The sequence below is a fragment of the Rhineura floridana genome, chromosome 6 (genome assembly GCF_030035675.1).
Source record: "Rhineura floridana isolate rRhiFlo1 chromosome 6, rRhiFlo1.hap2, whole genome shotgun sequence".
Lineage (NCBI taxonomy): Eukaryota > Metazoa > Chordata > Lepidosauria > Squamata > Rhineuridae > Rhineura > Rhineura floridana.
Genome location: NC_084485.1, coordinates 91,630,316 through 91,650,447, shown reverse-complemented (window position 1 = coordinate 91,650,447; position 20,132 = coordinate 91,630,316). Strand labels below are relative to the sequence as shown.

General features: G+C 43.6%; 1 protein-coding gene across 1 annotated transcript; it reads left to right on the top strand.

Annotated features, from left to right (window-relative positions):
* Nucleotides 1-454: 454 nt before the first annotated feature.
* Nucleotides 455-14,483, top strand: TXNDC12 (thioredoxin domain containing 12). The gene is made up of 7 exons (XM_061632983.1): nucleotides 455-650; nucleotides 1,330-1,390; nucleotides 7,790-7,842; nucleotides 11,021-11,094; nucleotides 12,749-12,818; nucleotides 12,903-12,986; nucleotides 13,566-14,483. Exons 1-7 carry the CDS (start codon nucleotides 569-571, stop codon nucleotides 13,643-13,645), a joined length of 504 nt encoding a protein of 167 aa, XP_061488967.1. The 5' UTR covers nucleotides 455-568; the 3' UTR covers nucleotides 13,646-14,483.
* Nucleotides 14,484-20,132: the final 5,649 nt, after the last annotated feature.

Here is a 20,132-nt window from a genome sequence, read left to right as displayed (position 1 = left end):
TCGTGAACCGCCCTGTTCAGATTTTGGTTAGCCGTTCAATAATCATTTTCACATCTCGTCTGGCTTGTTTTCTTTATTCTTAACCGTGCAAACTTACAGAAAGTCTCAGTGCATTTGCCTGAGGCTGTAATTTTATCAGGGCACTTACTTGAGAATAAACTTCGCTGAACACAGTAGTGCCTACATCGGAGTAATCGTATAATAGGATTGCGCTTTAAACTGATGTGCGGATGTTACTATTGCCCTTCATCGGCACAAACTTAGCACAGTTCGCCTTTTAAAATGTACATGAAACGAACAACTCAAAAATATTTAGAAATTCCTGCAAGTGGAAATTTTGAGTTTGGGAAGAAAGGCACTTGACTTTCTCTTCTGAATACAGTAGCGTGAGAACTCTTTCTTTAAATGTATCCCGGACTCAAATCTATGAAGCCCCTCCTACATCCGTCCGATAACATCACTTCCTCTTAAACAAAAAGGCTGACTTGGGTTTATTAGATATTGCTTAAGCCTTGGAGAGGATCGTTGTGCTGATTGAATTATCCCGGTGAAGATCTTGGCAGACATCATGAAGGTTCAGTTAGCAGTTTTATCGACTTTCTTCCTTTGTCAGTTGCTCATTGCAGTTTCTGCTAGCGCATTTGGAAAAGGTGAGATACCAATTTTTTCTCTTTTGTTTTTACTTACCTTTAAATGCATATGCTTTGCAAAAATAAATGCCGCAGGTTCCATACTGAGGGTTCCAACATACACAAACTGTATTTTTAAACATTTGGGATAACAAATATAATTCTTGCAGTTTCTGTCTGTTGGAAACAATCAATTTCAAGAGGAATTTCTCTAGTCTAGGCCATGAGTTGGTCATGAACAATGAAACAACAGATGGCAGTTTCCAGGCTCTTTTTTTTTTAAAGAGTACAATTCAAATAAGATACACGTATGTATCTTTTAGAAAATATATTTGCTTGCTTTAGAATAACTGCATCAAACTTTGTGGATGGTCTGAGCAATGGTATCTGTAATTGCCTGTGGCTATGGTTTGGAGACCAGGGTTCAAATGCCCACTTCACCATGAAGCTTACTGGATGACTATGGACAAGTCACTGTCTCTTAGCCTAACCTACCTTACAGGGTTGTTGTGAGGATAAAATGGGGAGGGGAGAACCATGTACACCATATTGAGCTCTTTGGAGGGAAGGTGGGATATAAAAGTAATAAATAAATGAATAAATGCATTTATTTCATATGTGATGAAATAGGGGAAATTATTTTTTCTTCTGTAACAGATGTTTTATATTACACAACATATGTCCACTTTTTCCTTTCAAGGTTTTGGAGATCATATTCACTGGCGGACACTAGAAGATGGGAAAAAGGAGGCAGCAGCCAGGTATGTTGTAAAATCAAGACTGCAACCTTAAACAGGCTCACTTGGTACCAAAGTTGCCTATTATCCATAATAATTGCTTTTCAGATAAGCAAACTCAGTTGTAAACTTTCATAAAGCTGCCCTTACTGTTAAGCAATATCCTGAAGTAATGCTACACTCAAAGAGGCAGAGTTTATACATAAAAGCGTCCTTTGCCATACAAAAATAAACTTGTTTTGGGTTGTGAGCCTTTCCCCTTCTGATGAGAGAGTTATGAGAGAGACAGGCCAACCCTAAATCAAGTTTATTTTGTAGTAAGTCCCAGTAAATTAAACTGAACTTTCCCTTTTTATATTTTGTTTGAATGTTACTGTATTTGTATTGTTCAAAAATTGTACTAAAAATAAACTCAACATGAAAAAAAGAACTCTTAGTTGAATCCCTTGTAGAAATAGGCCTGCCTAAACCTGTTTGGAACCTGTATAGTTTCCTTAATGACTATGCTTAGAACTGCAGCCGGAACCTAAAACCCAAAAGGGGCATATTACTAATAGCCATTCACAAAAAATTGATCTCCAGTCTTGCACAAGAAGACTTGCGAAACTATTTAGAGCATGAGAAACTCATCACTTCAGTTCAACCATAACACTGGGATTTCATTATGCTTTTGCAATTAATGGATATTCTAACTATTTTTTTTAAAAGGACAACCTGTGCTCTGATACAGAAAGGTTTTACTGATCGTTAGTGTGCCTGAGCACTGTTTTGTTTGAAATGAAAAACAAATTAGGGCTGCAATTCTACTTACAAGATTGAATTTTAGGCTGTAAACTCCACATTCCACCTTTCAACTTCTGCTGCTGTTGCTCCCACCTTTTAGTTTGGTATCTTCTGAGGATAGATCTGTGCAGGTGAGTTTCAGAAGTCTGAGATTTTGATAGAGTGCAGTTATTTTGTGCTTTGTACTAATACAAGCTTCAAAAACAATTCCTCAGGTATATCAAGAGGTGTCTGAGGAAAGGATAGGAGAAACTGCCCCAATTAGGCTACTAGTAGCGGCCTGTGTAATAGGGCAGAGCCACCCTCTTGACACTAGTGTTGCTGCAGCTTACTTGGAGAGCCCTGGGGTGAGGCAGGTGCACTAGTGGAGCCACCCCTGCCAGTGTGTCCACACAGCCCTAGTGTCACTGCTGGCAGCGACACCAATCTTAGGATGAAACCGGCCACTGTTGGGGGCAGCACATTCCTACAGTACCTGATCTGCATCCCTCCATCCTTCAGCTTCAAAGTGAAGGCCCTGGGACTAGGTACACTTTTCTTCACCAATTGCCTGTTCTATGCATGTGAAACAATTCAACTACAGGCCTAAATGGACACTCCACTAAAGGTGGATGCTGCCAGAGTACTCTAAGCCTTGGAGAAGAATCCCACTGTGACACTATATTGTGCAATTGTTGGAGTGACAACCTTCTCTAACAGCTATGCTACATACAGATGAGAATTTTGGATAATGAGAAATCAGCTAGGTTCACCAATGTAGGACCTCTGCCTGTAGAAAATTAGCTGCTTCATTAACGGCAACATTGAATTCTAATACATTTTGATTAGTGAGAGAAACAGAGCAGCATACTAATTGAGTGCTTTAAGGAATAATGGCCACTGCATCCTGTCATCTGTAAAAGAATGCGTAACAGACAACCAGTCAAACCCCAAACATAGGATCTCCTGTCCTCTATCTTTGCAAGCGCTTTGGCAGATTGTAAATTAGTTGTTTGTAACTATCAGTTTCTTGTTAACTCCAAAGTACGGGCAGGTATAATGCTTCTCATTGAGAGGTCTAGCCACTGTACCCCTGATCTGGCAAAGGAAGGTCTGTTCATGAGACTGTTGTTAAATAGTTATTTCATTCTCAGTAATTTGAATATGATTCTGCATAGAAAATTGAAGAAGACTTCTCTGTGTTAAGCAAGGAGAGAGCTATTGCACTCCGTGGCACAGAGTGGTAAGCAGCGGTAACGCAGCCGAAGCTCTGCTCACGGCCGGAGTTCGATTCCAACGGAAGGAGGAAGTCAAATCTCTGGTAAAAGGGGTCGAGGTCCACTCAGCCTTCCATCCATCCGTGTTTGGTAAAATGAGTACCCGGCATATGCTGGGGGGTAAAGAAAGGCCGGGGAAGGAACTGGCAATCCCACCCCATATATATGGTCTGCCTAGTAAACGTCGCAAGACGTCACCCTAAGAGTCGGAAACGACTCACATTACAAGTGCGGGGACACCTTTACCTTTAGGTGTGAGCTTTAACTACTGAAGGTCCAGAGAAGATAAGGTGATGTGTCTTTCCTAATAGACTTGTTTGTTCAAAACAGACTTGACTCGCACTGTAAAATCCATCTTTAAGCATATTTTTAGTATTTTCTTTGGATCTCAACATTTAAAATGGATTTGTATTTGCTACATAAAACTTACATATTAGATATTCGGTCTCGGTGAATAAAGCTAATTAAAAAGCTAAGTAAACAGATTTCTTTTTTAACTCCACAGGTGCATTCAGCAGCGATGGGGGGGGCAGAGCTGCCACTAACCAGGTTGGGTATAGGTCAAGGTCAAGGGAGATCTAGGTTAGCAGCCCCACAGGTGTGTGCACACCTCACACACCACTGCTGGGTGCATTTATTGGGCACTACATTTTCCACGAGAGCCAGTGTAGTGTAGTAGTTAAGGTGTTGGACTATGGCCTGGGAGACCAGGGTTTGATTCCCCACACAGCCATGAAGCTCACTGGGTGACCTTGGGCTAGTCACTGCATCTCAGCCTCAGAGGATGGCAATGGGAAACCCCCTCTGAATACTGCTTACCATGAAAACCCTATTCATAGGGTCGCCATAAGTCAGGATCAACTTGAAGGCAGTCCATCATCATCACATTTTCCACTGGAAATGAGTAGCCTCAAACTGAGTAGCTGAGATATATGTGAGATGTAAGTGCTGGGGTGTTTTTTTGTTGGGTTTTTTTAAAAGCCATTTTATTCTGAGTTATATAGCAATTTAAATAGTCTATTAACCCTGTCCTCACCCCATTTCTCCTTGACATATGCAACCCAATACTGTGCATGGTTACTCAAAAGTCAGTCACATTACGTTCAGCAGTAGAGCAGGGGTGGGGGATTTTTTTGGCCCAGTGGATCAGGTCTTTATCTCCCCCTTCCCTGTGTGCCAAGTTTGACAAGTGGCCAATCTCTCAATCATCTGACATTAGGTGATCGACAGGTAGGTTGTTCCGCTCTTCAGTCTTGCTTTCTGCAGGGATCAGCTCTGTAAGCAGCTAATCCAGCCACATCTCTACCTGCATACCAAGTAGGCATGGTTTGGGGAAAACAGCCTCGTGGGCTAAACAGGGCTAAGTTTGGCCCACATGCCAGAGGTTCCCCACTTCTGCACTAGAGCTTTAATCCTCTGGACACTGACTTGGGAGAAACACATTCTGAACATTTTCTGTTAGATTTTAATAATACTAATAATAATACCAATAGGAAGTAGTCTCTTCCCCTGTGAAGGTAGGGCTGGGAAATCTGTGGCCCTCCATATGTTGTTGAACCCCATCAGCCCCAGCTACCATGGCTTCATGGTCAAGGATGATGGAAGTTGAAGTTCAGCAACATTTGGAGAGCCACAGGTTCCCCAGCCCTGCTATAAGGCACAATAAAACTATTTCCAATGATAGCATGTATATGTGGGTTGAGAGCAAAGCTGGCAATGTGCAAAAATATAACATTGGATACATGAAGAATATGAGTGAGGGCTGGATAGAAGATGGTTGGGCAATTAAGGCAACAACAACAACAAAGTCATTACAGGGCAGTTTGTCAGTGAGCACAAAAGGCTTGTTCTTTATGTTGCTTGTCCATAGCGATAGTTTGATGTGCAGCTGTTAGACTTACAAATATCCCCTCTTTTTTAGTTGTGCTTAGATTTTTTACTACACCTTTGACAAACATAGCAGTACCTAAGAATTCTCTTCACATTGCACATTCCAGGCTTAATCCTGCAAATCGCTTGCATATCTGGAGGTGAATTCACATGAATAAATTAGACATTTTTTCCTCTGAAGTGATGAGGAAGACTTTTATTGGGTATAAAAGACAAGATGTTCTGGGGAGGTGTTTGCACGGAACCAAGGGAAGGGGAACTTATGTTGCATCTTGAGCGTGTTTGGCTCTGTCCAGAGGTTATCAGTCCTGGCAGACAAATACTAATACGGAAATAAGGCAGCAGAATCTTCTTCCTTTTATAATCTACATTCTGAAATTGTACCTTACGGAGCAATCCTACACATGTTCACTCAGAAGTAAGTCTTGGTATTGCATCCTTGCTATCGTCATCGTGCAAGAGAGGAGGAAGCTGGTGTGCTGCTGTTTGCCTGTCTGTGCCCTGGTTCAGACGTTGTTGGGGCGCCCAGTACGCCTGTTGCTGCTACTGCAGCACTCTGCTACGCTGCTTGCCCTGGCTGGAGAGGAACAATTTCATCGCTGGCTGCTGTTTTTTGTGTGTATGGATTAGTGTGGTGTGAATGACTGTATGATTGTTGCTGTTATTGCGTCCTTTTAAGAACGGCCAGTGTTGTTAATATAGTTGCGGCTCTGAGTTTGCAACATTTTTAACTCATTGCTGCCACCTGGATGTAATAAATAGCTTTGAATGTGTTTATGTTTTGTGAATGATTGAATTGTTACTATATGTGAGTCTTTAGTTGGAATTGTGTTGTAGTTTAATATTGTTTGAGTGTATTGAGTGTATATTGTATTGTATTATTGATTAAGTGTGTGTATGTGTGTGTATTTTGATATAATTTTTTGGTATTATTTGTTGTTATTTTGTATGAATGTGATCAGGTGTGTGTGTATTGGTGCTTTTATCTGTTTTAATATGTGCCTGGGAGAGTGTATTATACATCAACCGGGGAGACCTTCGGGGGCCCCAATTAGCGTAGTGACGGGTAATGGGAGGTATGGTGTTGTGAGGAGAACATGCCAGGTAAGGGGAACTCGTCCCAGACAAGTAGTGTCTGTGACCTGTTCTGGTTCTCCTCACATCCCCAGGACTGCTGGTTGTCCTATCAGTCAGCCTTCGGATCTCCATATGCTGTTGTTAAACGCCAGGTCGGTACAACATAAGATCTCCCTTGTTTATGATTTAATTGTGGAGGAGGAGGCTGACCTGGCATGTATAACCGAGACCTGGGTGGGTGATATGGGAGGAGTTGCTCTTTCCCAGCTTTGCCCACCTGGGTACATGGTTCAGCATTATGGTAGAGCCGAAGGTCGGGGAGGTGGGGTTGCCGTGGTCTATAGGAGTTCTTTCTCACTCTCCAAGCACCCTGTACAGGTGATGACTGGTTTGGAGTGTCTCCACCTTGCGCTGGGCCAGAGAGACAGGTTGGGAATTTTGTTGGTGTACTGCCCGCCCTGCTGCTCAACAAATTCCCTAACTGAGCTGACAGAGGTGGTCTCGGAGATATTGTTGCAGTCCCCTAGACTGTTGGTACTGGGGAACTTCAACGTTCATGCCGAGACTGCTTTATCTGGGGCGGCTCAGGACTTCATGGCGTCCATGACAACCATGGGGCTGTCTCAGTTTGTTACTGGCCTGACGCATGTGTCAGGACATACCCTTGATTTGATCTTCGCCACTGGGCAGGGAGATGGTGATCTGGAGGTTGGGGATTTTTCATCTACCCCATTGTCATGGACAGATCACCGCTTGCTGAGGTTTAGGCTTACGGCGACCCTTTCCCTCTGCAAGGGTGGGGGACCTATTAAATTGGTCCGCCCCCGGAGACTAATGGATCCTGAGGGTTTCCAAAGGGCTCTAGGGGATTTTCCGACTGAGAAGACTGGCGCTCCTGTTGAAGCCCTGGTTGAACTGTGGAATATGGAGATGACCCGGGCGGTTGACACGATCGCTTTCATGCGCCCCCTCCTATGTAGAGCTCATACAGCCCCATGGTATACCCCGGAGCTGAGAGCGATGAAGCAAGAGAGGAGGAGGCTTGAGTGCAGCTCCCGAACTGTGGAATGGTCTCCCCGATGAGGTGCTCCTGGCGCCGACGCTGCTATCTTTTCGGCGCCAGGTGAAAACCTTTTTATACTCCCAGGCATTTTAAAGTGTATTTTTACAGTATTTTATTACTATGTTCTATTCTGGATGTTGTTTGGTTCTCGTATTGTTTGTGTGTTTTTGTTTTTTTGAGTTATTATATTTATTGTATTTATATATTGTGCCTGCTTTTACCTTTTATGTACACCGCCCAGAGAGCCTTCGGGCTTAGGGCGGTATATAAATTAAATTAAATAAATAAAATAATAAATCCTTAAGAGTATTGTGCTACATTAATTGTGTATTTCAATGTCTTTTTTTTTTTAAGTGGGTTGCCTCTCATGATAATCATTCATAAATCCTGGTGTGGTGCTTGCAAAGGTAAGATAAATTAATGTTCCCTGAGAGCTACTCTAAATCTTTAACTGAATAGATACATAACAATTGTAAGAGAAAATATAATGTTACAGGTGATTGACCTTGTATGTATTGTCTTTCTGTATAAACGCATAAGAATATTCTTATAAGGTGGGGGTGAAGAAATCATAGCTGTGGCTAAATGCCAATTGAAATGTAACCTAAGCAGGGTACCATGTGGATTCTATAAACCAAAATTATGAATAAAATCAGCTGCCAGAGTAGACATGTAAACTATGGTTCTGATGAACAAACTCATTTCCAACACCAATAAAAACATAAAAATAATTTGAATGACATACTTTCAATTCACAAGTGGCTATTTATTTTGTGTCTTTTATTGCATAAAACCAGAATAAAATGTCTGGCAAGAAATATTGCCATTGGTGCAAGCATTGTTTGAGTTTCTTGGGTTTTTATTTGTATAACTTTTTTATCACTTTGAGATGTGTCCAGTGTTCTCTGTCCACTAGCACAAGGGCTTTTATGCTAGCAGATTTGTGAGTTCTAATGTTGCGCAACAGAGGACTTCAGTGAAACAGTTGTGTTAGAGGAAATTAATTGACAACAGAGGCCGCTTTCACACTGCACTTTACTTCATTATTCTGACTTTATTCCATTTTTCTGACCTGGTAATTTGTGCATTATATTTGAACTTTCACACAACGTACTAGCTACTTCTGGAATTCTGGTGGAATATAGTGCAAGTTTAGTGCTAATTTTTGTGATAAATAATACCTGAAATAATCCATTTGCAAGTTTGGGAACCTGGAAAATTTCAGGAGTTTTTTGCTAGCTGCAGCTGCTCACATGACATGCATCCCAGCTTGAAGTGCATTCCCACCCTTTCGGTGCGCACTTCTTTTTTGCCTGACGAAAATGGTACCTGTGTTTAAGCATAGGTGCAGGTATCAGCAGCATTTCCCACCCACCCCTTTGTCTATACAAGTAAAATACAGTAGGGCCCCATTCATACGGCAGGTTCCGTTCCAGGCCCTCGCCAAAAAGCAAAAACTGCTGGAAAGGAAGGCCCTACTCAGATGTAGCATGTGAGCTCCCCACGCTCCAGCTGACAGTGATCAGCTGGAGCACACGAGCTCCCCGCGCTCCAGCTAATTAGCTGGAGCGCACAGTCAGATGGAGCGCAGGGAGCTTGCACACTGCAGCTGATCGCTGTCAACTGGAGCATGGTGGCTGGAGCTCCCCACACTACAGCTGATCGCCCTGCTGGTGCCGCCGTATTCGCAGAATGCTAAAAAGCAGGGCTCTGCTCTCGCTCTCGCTCTCGCTCTCGCTCTCGCTCTCGCTCTCGCTCTCTGTGTGTGTGTGTGTGTGTGTGTGTGTGTGTGTGTGTGTGTGTGTGTGTGTGTGTGTGTGTGTGTGTGTGTGTGTGTGTGTGTGTGTGTGTGTGTGTGTGTGTGTGTGTGTGTGTGTGTGTGTGTGTGTGTGTGTGTGTGTGTGTGTGTGTGTGTGTGTGTGTGTGTGTGTGTGTGTGTGTGTGTGTGTGTGTGTGTGTGTGTGTGTGTGTGTGTGTGTGTGTGTGTGTGTGTGTGTGTGTGTGTGTGTGTGTGTGTGTGTGTGTGTGTGTGTGTGTGTGTGTGTGTGTGTGTGTGTGTGTGTGTGTGTGTGTGTGTGTGTGTGTGTGTGTGTGTGTGTGTGTGTGTGTGTGTGTGTGTGTGTGTGTGTGTGTGTGTGTGTGTGTGTGTGTGTGTGTGTGTGTGTGTGTGTGTGTGTGTGTGTGTGTGTGTGTGTGTGTGTGTGTGTGTGTGTGTGTGTGTGTGTGTGTGTGTGTGTGTGTGTGTGTGTGTGTGTGTGTGTGTGTGTGTGTGTGTGTGTGTGTGTGTGTGTGTGTGTGTGTGTGTGTGTGTGTGTGTGTGTGTGTGTGTGTGTGTGTGTGTGTGTGTGTGTGTGTGTGTGTGTGTGTGTCAGATGCTAAAGGGAAAGAGGTTGCATGGTGATGGCATTAGATCTTGGACCTCCTACACAGTGGGGAACTACAGTGTGCATGTGTATAATGAGTGAGGGACAAAAACAAGACCATTACAGCCGTGTGAAAGACAGTTACACAAAATGCCAGTGTATTGGCTGAAAAAGCTACTGTTTCTTAATGCAGCAGGTACTGCAGTGTGAAAGGAATTTTAGAAATCGGGACAGAAGTGCTACCATTTTAATCCATTAAACTAACACAATAAGCCTCATGTCTGAAAGAAGCCAGAGTGTTGCAACAAAAGTCACCAGCAACCTGATTATTCATTCTCTTATGCAACAGCATTCTGCTGGCACAAAACATTTCGCCAGCAAAACAAGTATTGCTTTAACTTAGTGCTATGTTGCACACAACCCAGAATGTTTGTTTTATGTAAAATTAACAGAAGTAATGATTGTTCCTGATTCTTTTTAAATAAATGCAAGGATATCAGATTTTGATGACTGGTTCTGGCCGTGATCCAACTAAAATTAGTCATGCTTTAAGTCCCACTGAAATCTGTAGGACAGGTTAGGTATGAGAAAATTGTGCCCCATTCATTCCATTGAGACTGACAGAGGACGCAATCCAACTGGCATTTGCATCAGGCTGAGGGGATACAGTATGTAGCATATCCCTGGCAGAGGGGGAGGGTCTTGGCAGAGCCAGCAGAAGTCCTTCATCTGGGCATGGGCACAGCGCAACCAGAGAAATCCACTGCTACCTGGGCACAGCTGGCTCAGCTGAGACTGGCACAAGTGAAGCCAGTGAAAGGCCTGAAAAAGGGGCATTCCGGGGGAGTGTTGGCGCAGAACTGATGGGAGGGGAACTTATGTCGCATCTTGAGCATGTTCTGCTCAGTCCTGTGGCCTTCAGTCCCTGCAGAAAATATGCCAGGAAAAAGGGTGGTGTAAGGAAACATACATTTCTTTTCCTTCCGCTGAGCTCTGTTGGCACAGCCAGTGTGGTCCCCTCCCAAGGGCTCCTGATCAGAGGTAGGATGTGGCCAAACCTTATGCCTCCTTCCCTTCCACTGGCTCCACTTACACCTGCCTCCTCCGAGTAGCATTGCTCCCTAAGTTTGATCAGGGCCCTTGCGCTTAGAAGCACGTATGTAGGAATTATGACAGGTGTACCCTTTCCTGATTCAATTTTCCTTTTCTATACTTTTCGTAGCTTTAAAACCAAAGTTTGCTGAGTCTAAGGAAATCTCAGAGCTTGCCCATAATTTTGTGATGGTCAACCTTGAGGTAAGTTTTAGTTAGTTAGGCACTATGATACTAAAATGGAGTGTTTTCTCATATTCTTCCTTTGAAGTTTCTGACACAATTTATTAAGATGTAGAAAACAAAGATGAAATATCTGAAACATCTGTAAAAAAATCTTCATTGATTTGTTCATTACTTTGCATTACACTCACATTAAAATTACTTGTTTGCATTACGAAAAACATGATTAAAACTATACTTTAAAAAAAAGTTGAATAAATGAATGATTGTTGTCAACGTTATACTCTGCTGTTTCATAAAGGAATATTACTGACAAGCAATTGCAGCAATTTGCCCTTCTTTTCAAGGGGTGATATCCAACGGTGGCATCCATGTTTCACAACAGATCTCCACTTGTGTAAGTGGTACTTCCCTCTACTCCCCCTGTGCAGCCCTTTCGGCACCCCAAAATCTACTATCTTTTAGAGGAGTTGGGTTGCAGGGGAGACAAGAGGAAGAAGTCTCACATCATCTGCTGGCACAATGTTCAATGCAACACAAGTTATTTGTGCTTGCAAAAACCATGACAATCTAAGATGACTGTGAGGGAACTTCATCCCACAGGCCTAATGTGCCCCAGCAGCTCTCCTCATTTGTCCTGTGATTTGGTTTTGCCCAAACCATTTATGAAGATACAGAAAACAATGATATAAAACGTTCCTCTTATTTCTGGGACAAAAGCTTCATTGATTTGTTCATTAATTTGCATGGTACACACTTAAAAAACATACTTGTTTGGATTATGAAAAACATGAGTAAAAATATTCTTTAAAAAAAGCCATGGCACCAAATTTAAAAACAAGAATTTGGAGTGCACTCTAAGTGCATTCCCGTTTGTTTCTTGCAGCCGTGCCTTAATTTGGCACTTTCTGAATTTGGCAGCTTTAAAAAGGCACCAAACTTAACCTGGAAAGGAGTGCAGTTAGAGTACGCTCCTGATTCTTCCTTAAAAATTTAGGTTAAAATTTGAATCATCTGACATTGGATCATCTGATGTGAAGGTGATAGACAGGTGGGTGGCCCCACCCAAATGCCAAAGTGTCCTGTGGAGGGTGAGCCGGATTTCCTCACCCCTGACCTAAAAGATTGTTTTAGGAACATAGAAAGTGGTCTTGTACTGAGATTGTCCAATATCCTGTCTATCTCAGGACTATCTACATCTGGGGTTGCCAACATGGCACCATTGGACACCTCAGTGCCCTCAAACACCTCCTTGGTACTCCCTGCATACCCCAATTTCAATTTGAGGGTGTTTCCTGTCCTTGAGGTGGAATGTCTTGGTTTTATTTGTTTGGGGGGGGGAGAAGGTATTTTACCTGTTGAAGGGAGGGGGGAGTTTTTGAGCTACATTTTCTACAATGAAATGGGTATTTTGTGGAGCCCATCACAGTTGGTTAGATTTCTAAATGTTCCTCTGGGCCCAAAAAGGTTAGGGGCCACCGGTCTCCAGAAGTTCAGGCAGAGGTCTTTCTCTGCTCTACCTTGAGATGCCAAAGTCTGGAATTGAAGACCTTTTGCATGCAAATAATGTGCTCCACAATTGATTTATGGGTCTTGCCTTTGGTTACACAGAAACAGGATAGATTTCTGTGAAAATAGAGCTGATGTTACTTTGTTTTATCTTTTTTATCTACAGGATGAAGAGGAGCCCAAGGATGAAGCCTTTAGTCCTGATGGTGGTTACATTCCTAGAATCCTTTTCATGGGTGAGGGATAAGGCAGTTTCTTATTCCTCTTGGAGAGCTGTGTTGTTGCCATCACATGGATGTTACCATTCTTTGTTTTTATAGATCCCAGTGGAAAGGTGCATCCAGAGATCATAAATGAGAGAGGAAACCCCAGCTACAAATATTTTTATACCAATGCTGAACAAGGTACATGTGAATTAAGTTCAAATTAGCCTTTAGATCAGATGGCCATAGTAGCCCTGGTAGGTTTCTGACCATTTGTATTTCGCTAAGGGTGTCCCAATTAATTTGCAGTGCAGTACAAGAGTGATTTATAAATAAGGAGTGTTAAAAAGGTGGAAATAGAGCTTGCACCCAACAGCCCCTTATTAAACATTACATTTTTAAAAAAAAATCTGAGCCCAAATCTTTTGTTGTATGTGGCTTTTGCAACCTGGGTTTTACAACTTTGTCTCTTCTGCTATGAGGTGTAAACTTAAGCATACACATTTTGGATTCTGTCGAACTTGAAAGTTACATGAGAGTGTTGGCAAAATACTCTCTTCAGTTAGGGGGGAAAAGGGCATGGAAGAGTTGAACTTAAGAAATGGGAGTTATGACTCAAATTGTTAGGTTGATGTTGGTATAGTTATCATTACCATCTTTATTTTGCATGTGGATTTCCCCAGTAATTCACGTAAGGTATTAATTTTATTATTGCTTTGCTCAGTCATGTAAACTGAATGGAACCAAACTACTAAGCATCTCTTATGTTTAACATTACAGTCATCCAAGGAATGAAGGAAGCCCAGGACAAACTGACAGGTGATTCTTTCAAGAAGAAACATCTTGGAGATGAATTATAATACACTGGAGCTCTGTTTTTTAACAAATTCTGAAACTAAAATTATATATGACTCTTTAGCCTCCCCTTTTCCAGATGAGGAATTTTAGCTGCACTGAGGTGATCTTCTTCCTACTGATAACTTGCTAGATCAAATGCTATCTTTTTCAGACAGTGAAATCAAAATAAATAACTCTGTCCACTCTTGTTTACATTGAAGTGCCAGTTTTTAAGAGAAATAAAGCTAGGATGCTAACTGATGAATGAATGTTTCAACTTTGACCATATGACAAATCAGAGTTTCACTGGAGTTTAAAGCCTAACTCTTCTTAAATTGCATTTTTTTTCTATATGAGGAAAAGGCTGGTATGTGATGAGGGCATTGGTCTTATAGAATCATTTATTACTTTTATCATAAACAGGCTTATTACTGTCTGGCTTATTTCAGTAGGAACTTCTAGATAAGAATGTTTAAGATTTCAGTGAACAATATTGCTTTTATTATTTTATTGTTCATTTACTAAGCCAATTATATTAAACTAATCATCTAGTTGTGGACACTACACCAAGTAAAGTTGTTTTCCTGTCTGCTCAAGGAGCAGCATAAAAGAATGTGGGAACTGCATCTTTTCTTACAGAATTGCTTATTGTTCCTTTGATTGCATTTAGACAGAAGCATTGTTTCCCCATTTGTGCATTTGACTTTTAGTTCTTTTGTGAATAGAAGAAAAAATGTATTGAAGTATTTAGTGTGAAAATGTCCTCTTAACTTGCTGAATGTTCTTGGTGGATGCCTTGCTACATCATATTGTACTGTATTTTTGTATTGGAGTAAACAATAAAATTAATTTTTATTTTTTTATTTTTCATTCTATTTTCAGAAAAGAATTAGGGACTGAAGGCTTAATGTTGAATTTGTGAAGTAACCGTTGACTGCTTCATCTCTTTTCCTACATGTTTTTATGCACAGATATACAGTGCCTTGCAAAAGTACTCAGACCCCTGCGCAATGCTCTCATATTACCGAATTACAAATGGTACATTGTAATTTCATTCTGTATGATATTTTATTTTGAAACACTGAAACTCAAAATCAATTGTTGTAAGGTGACATTGGTTTATGTTGGGAAATGTTTGAAAGAAACAAAAAAAACTGAAACATATTGCTTGCATAAGTATTCAACCCACACACATTACTATTTGGTAGAGCCACCTTTTGCTGCAATAACAGCTGTCAGTCTTTTGGGGTAGATATGTACCAGGTTTGCACACAGTGTCAGAGGGATTTTGGCCCATACTTCTTGGCAGATTTGCTCCAAGTCGTTCAGGTTGGTTGGACGTTGCCTGTGGACCGCAATTTTCAAAGAGCGCCACAGATTCTCAATGGGATGGAGATCAGGACTTTGTTCTTGAGCCATTCCAATGTTGCTTTGGCCTTGTTCTTGGGATCATTGTCCTGCTGAAAAGTGAATTTCCCCCCAAGCTTCAGTTTTTTAGTGGACTGAAGCAGGTTCTCTTGCAGTATTTCTCTGTATTTTTCTCCATCCATTCTTCCTTCAATATTTACAAGATGCCCAGTCTCTGCTGATGAGAAGCATCCCCACAACATGATGCTGCCACCACCATACTTCACTGTAGGGATGGTGTGTTGAGGCGTGGGCGGTGTTAGGTTTGTGCCACACATTGAGTTTTGGCCAAAAAGCTCTATCTTGGTCTCATCTGACCACAAAACCTTTTCCCACATCACAGCTGGGGCACTCTCATGCTTTCTTGCAAACTCCAGCTGTGCTTTCAGATGGTACTACTTGAGTAATGGCTTCTTTCTTGCCACTCTGTCATACAGGCCAGTGTTATGCAGACCTCTTGATATGGTTGACTGATGCACCATTACTCCACTTGCAGTCACTGAACTCTGTTCAAAGTGATTGTTGGCCTCTGTGGCTTCTCTCACAAGTCTCCTCCTTGTTCAGGCACTGAGTTTTGAGGGACAGCTTTTTCTTGGCAGTGCCTGTGTGGTGTGATGCAGCTTCCACTTCCTGATTATTGATCCAACTGAGCTCACTGGAATATCCAAACACTTGGATGTTATTTTGTACCCTTTTCCTAATCTGTGCATTTGTATTACATTACCTCTTACTTCTGTAGAATTGCTTTGGTCTTCATTTTCCTTCAGATCTACAGCCTGACCAATGATCAACAGTGGGGGTTTTATCCTGACAATGTGAGCCAATGGTAAGGTGTGTCCTCAATAGGGCAATTTCTTTCATCTGTGTAAACTGGGAGCTTCCACAGCACAGGGGTTGAATACTTATACAAGCAACATGTTTGTTTTTTATGTTTCTTACAAACATTTCCCAACATAAAACCAATGTCACCTTACAATAATTGATTTTGAGTTTCAGTGTTTTGAACTAATATATATATAGAGAGCGAGAGAGCGCGCGCGAGAGGGGGCGCGCGAGGGGGCGCGCGAGGGGGCGCGCGCGAGAGAGAGGGCGCGCGAGCGCGAGGGCGCGAGCGCGAGGGCGCGCGAGAGAGAGGGCGCGCGAGAGAGAGGGCGCGCGCGAGGGAGGGGGCGCGCGAGGGAGAGGGCGCGCGAGGGAGAGGGCGCGCGAGGGAGGGCGCGGGCGCGAGGGAGGGCGCGGGCGCGAGGGAGGGCGCGGGCGCGAGGGAGGGCGCGGGCGCGAGGGAGAGAGGGCGCGGGCGAGAGCGGGCGCGGGCGAGAGGGCGCGGGCGAGAGGGCGCGGGCTAGAGCGGGCGCGCGCGCGAGGGAGAGCGGGCGCGCGCGCGAGAGAGAGAGAGAGCGGGCGCGCGCGAGAGAGAGAGCGGGCGCGCGCGAGAGAGAGCGGGCGCGCGCGAGCGAGAGAGCGGGCGCGCGTGTGCGAGAGAGCGGGCGCGCGCGAGCGAGAGAGCGGGCGCGTGCGAGAGAGCGGGCGCGCGAGAGAGAGAGGGCGCGCGAGCGCGCGAGCGCGAGAGAGAGGGCGCGCGAGAGAGAGAGAGGGCGCGCGCGAGAGAGAGAGAGGGCGCGCGCGAGAGAGAGAGAGAGGGCGCGCGCGAGAGAGAGAGAGAGGGCGCGCGAGCGCGAGAGAGAGCGCGTGCGCGAGAGAGAGAGAGAGAGAGAGAGAGATATTTATACTGCCTTCAAGTGGATTCTGACTTATGGTGACCCTATGAATATGGTTTTCATGAGGCTGAGAGGCAGTGACTGGCCCAAGGTCACCTAGTTAGCTTCATGGCTATGTGGGGATTCAAACCCTGGTCTCCCAGGTCATAGTCCAACACCTTAACTACTATGCCACACTGGCTCTCAAAATATCATACAGAATGAAAATTACAATGTACCATTTGTAATTCAATAATATGAGAGCATTGGGCAGGGGTCTGAGTACTTTTCCAAGGCACTGTATGTAGTTTTTTAACATTCTATTACATACAGTGGTTATTTATTTATTTATTTATATTTATTAATTAAATTTATATCCTGCCCCATAGCCGAAGCTCTCTGGGCGGTTCACAACAGATAAACATCCAATATACAATTAAAACATATATTAAACAAATTGAAAACTAAACCTAATCAACACATAAGCAACTACAAAACTCAATACTAAATATTAAATGTTAAAAAAGTATTAAATTGATTGAAATATTAAGAAGTTAAGATATCAAATATCAAAATGTTAAAATATTAAAATGCCTGAGAGAAGAGGAAGGTTTTTACCTGGCGCCGAAAAGATAACAATGTTGGCGCCAGGCGTACCTCATCAGGGAGAGAATTCCATAATTCGGGGGCCACCACTGAGAAAGCCCGTTTTCTCATTGTCACCTTCCGGGCTTCTCTCTGAGTAGGCCCCCGTAAGAGGGCCTTTGTTGTTGATCGCAGCGTACGGGTAGGTTCATATCGGGAGAGGCGTTCCATCAGGTATTGTGGTCCCAGGCCGTGTAAGGCTTTATAAGTTAAAACCAGCACCTTGAATCGAGTCCGGAAACATATAGGCAGCCAGTGCAAGCGGGCCAGAATCAGTGTTATATGTTCGGACCTCTGAGTCCCTGTTAACAGTCTGGCAGCTGCATTTTGCACGAGCTGTAGCTTCCGAACCATCTTCAAAGGCAGCCCCACGTAGAGTGCATTGCAGTAGTCCAATTTTGAGGTTACCAGTGCATGGACAACTGAAGCAAGGTTTTCCCTGTCCAGATAGGGGCGTAGTTGGGCCACCAACCGAAGTTGATAGAAAGCACTCCGTGCCAGCGAGGCTACTTGTGCCTCTAGTGACAGGGATGGTTCTAAAAGAACTCCCAAACTACGGACCTGCTGCTTCAGGGGGAGTGCAACCCCATCCAGGACAGGTTGGACATCCACCATCTGGTTAATGGAACCACCTACTAACAGCATCTCAGTCTTGTCTGGATTGAGCCTCAATTTATTCGCTCTCATCCAGTCCATTACCGCAGCAAGGCATCGGTTCAGCACCTTGACAGCCTCACCTGAAAAAGATGAACAGGAGAAGTAGAGCTGCGTGTCATCAGCATACTGGTGGCAGCGCACTCCAAAACTCCTGATGACGGCACCCAGCGGCTTCATGTAGATGTTAAAAAGCATGGGGGATAGTACTGACCCCTGTGGGACTCCATATTGGAGGGCCCAGGGTGCCGAGCAAAACTCCCCAAGCACTACCTTCTGGAGACGACCCGCCAAGTAGGAGCAGAACCACTGCCAAGCAGTACCTCCAACTCCCAGATCAGCAAGTCTCCCCAGAAGGATACCATGGTCAATGGTATCAAAAGCCGCTGAGAGATCAAGGAGAATCAACAGAGTTACACTCCCCGTCTTTCTCCCGACAAAGGTCATCATGCAGGGCGACCAAGGCCGTCTCCATGCCAAAACCAGGCCTGAACCCCAATTGAAATGGATCTAGATAATCGGTCTCATCCAAGAGTGTCTGGAGCTGGTCGGCAACCACTCTTTCTAGGACCTTGCCCAGAAATGGAACATTTGCTACCGGCCTATAATTGTTAAGATTTTCTGGGTCCAGGGAAGATTTCTTCAAAAGTGGTCTCACCACCGCCGCCTTCAGGCAGCCAGGGACCACTCCCTCTTGCAATGAGGCATTAATCACTTCCCTGGCCCAGCCGGCAGTTCCAACCCTGCTAGCTTTTATCAGGCCAAGATGGGCAAGGGTCCAATGTAGAAGTGGTTGCGTGCACCTGTCCAAGCACCTTGTCGACGTCCTCAAGCTGTACCAATTGAAACTCATCCAACAAATCATGACCAGACTGTGCTCCGGATACCTCATTTAATTCCACTGCTATAACATTGGAGTCCAAGTCCTGACGGATGCAAGAGATTTATCCTGGAAGTGCCTAGCAAATTCATTACAACGGGCTTCAGATGAATCAATCATGTCCTTAGGGCCAGAATGTAACAGCCCTTGGACAATTTTAAAAAGCTCCGCTGGCCGGCAGATAGAAGATTGTATGGTGGCAACAAAGTATTGTTTTTTTGCTGCGCGCACAGCCCCTAAATACAGCTTGGTATAGGCACTTACCAGTGCGAAATTGCATCCATCAGGAGTTCGTCTCCATCTGCACTCAAGCCGTCTCCTGTACTGTTTCATCGCTCTCAGCTCTGGAGTGTACCATGCAGCTGTAATGAGCTCTACTCAGGAGAGGGCGCTCAGAAGCGATCATGTCAGCTGCCCGGGTCATTTCAGTATTCCACAATTCGACCAGGGTTTCGACAGGAGCGCCAGCCTTATCAGCCGGAAAACTCCCCGGAGTCTTTTGAAAACCATCCGGATTCATTAGTCTCCGCGGGCGGACCATCTTAACAGGTCCTCCACCCCTGCAGAGGGGAGAAGCTGCTGTAAGTCTAAACTTCAACAAGCGGTGATCTGTCCATGACAAAGGGGCTGATGTAAGACTCCCTACCTTCAGATCACCTTCGCCCTGTCCAGTTGCAAAAATCAGGTATAGAGTATGCCCTGTTCTCTCAGCATTTTAATAATCTCTAGCAAAGAATGGGTCTAACAATTTGCCTGTTGTCATGAAAATAAAATGACTTCTAATAGCTGATAAGTAATAAACACTTGCATCTTCCACAGTGCAATCCTTAACCATGTTGACTCTGAAGTAAGCCCTAATGAATTCAATGGGGCTTACTCTCAGGTAAGCATTAGATTTGCAGTCTCAGTTGTGTAATAAGCTTTGGCAAGAGTAACCAACTTTTACACTGTATATTAGCTTATATCAGTTATTTTAGTGGCATTCTTGTTCAGAAAGCAAAGATTCTAAATGTTTTATTGATTTATTTGATATAAAAGACTCAAAATGAATAACTACTGCTCTTTTTGACCTAGCCTAATGAGGAGCAATAACCTTTTAAAGCTTTAGTGCTTAATGTAAAGCCCTTTCTGGAATAAATATTCTGTTTTTAGCAAATTTAAGCTGGTGCAATCAGATACTACTTTATATGTGTTACATCCATGAAATCATTTTTTTAAAAAAATAAC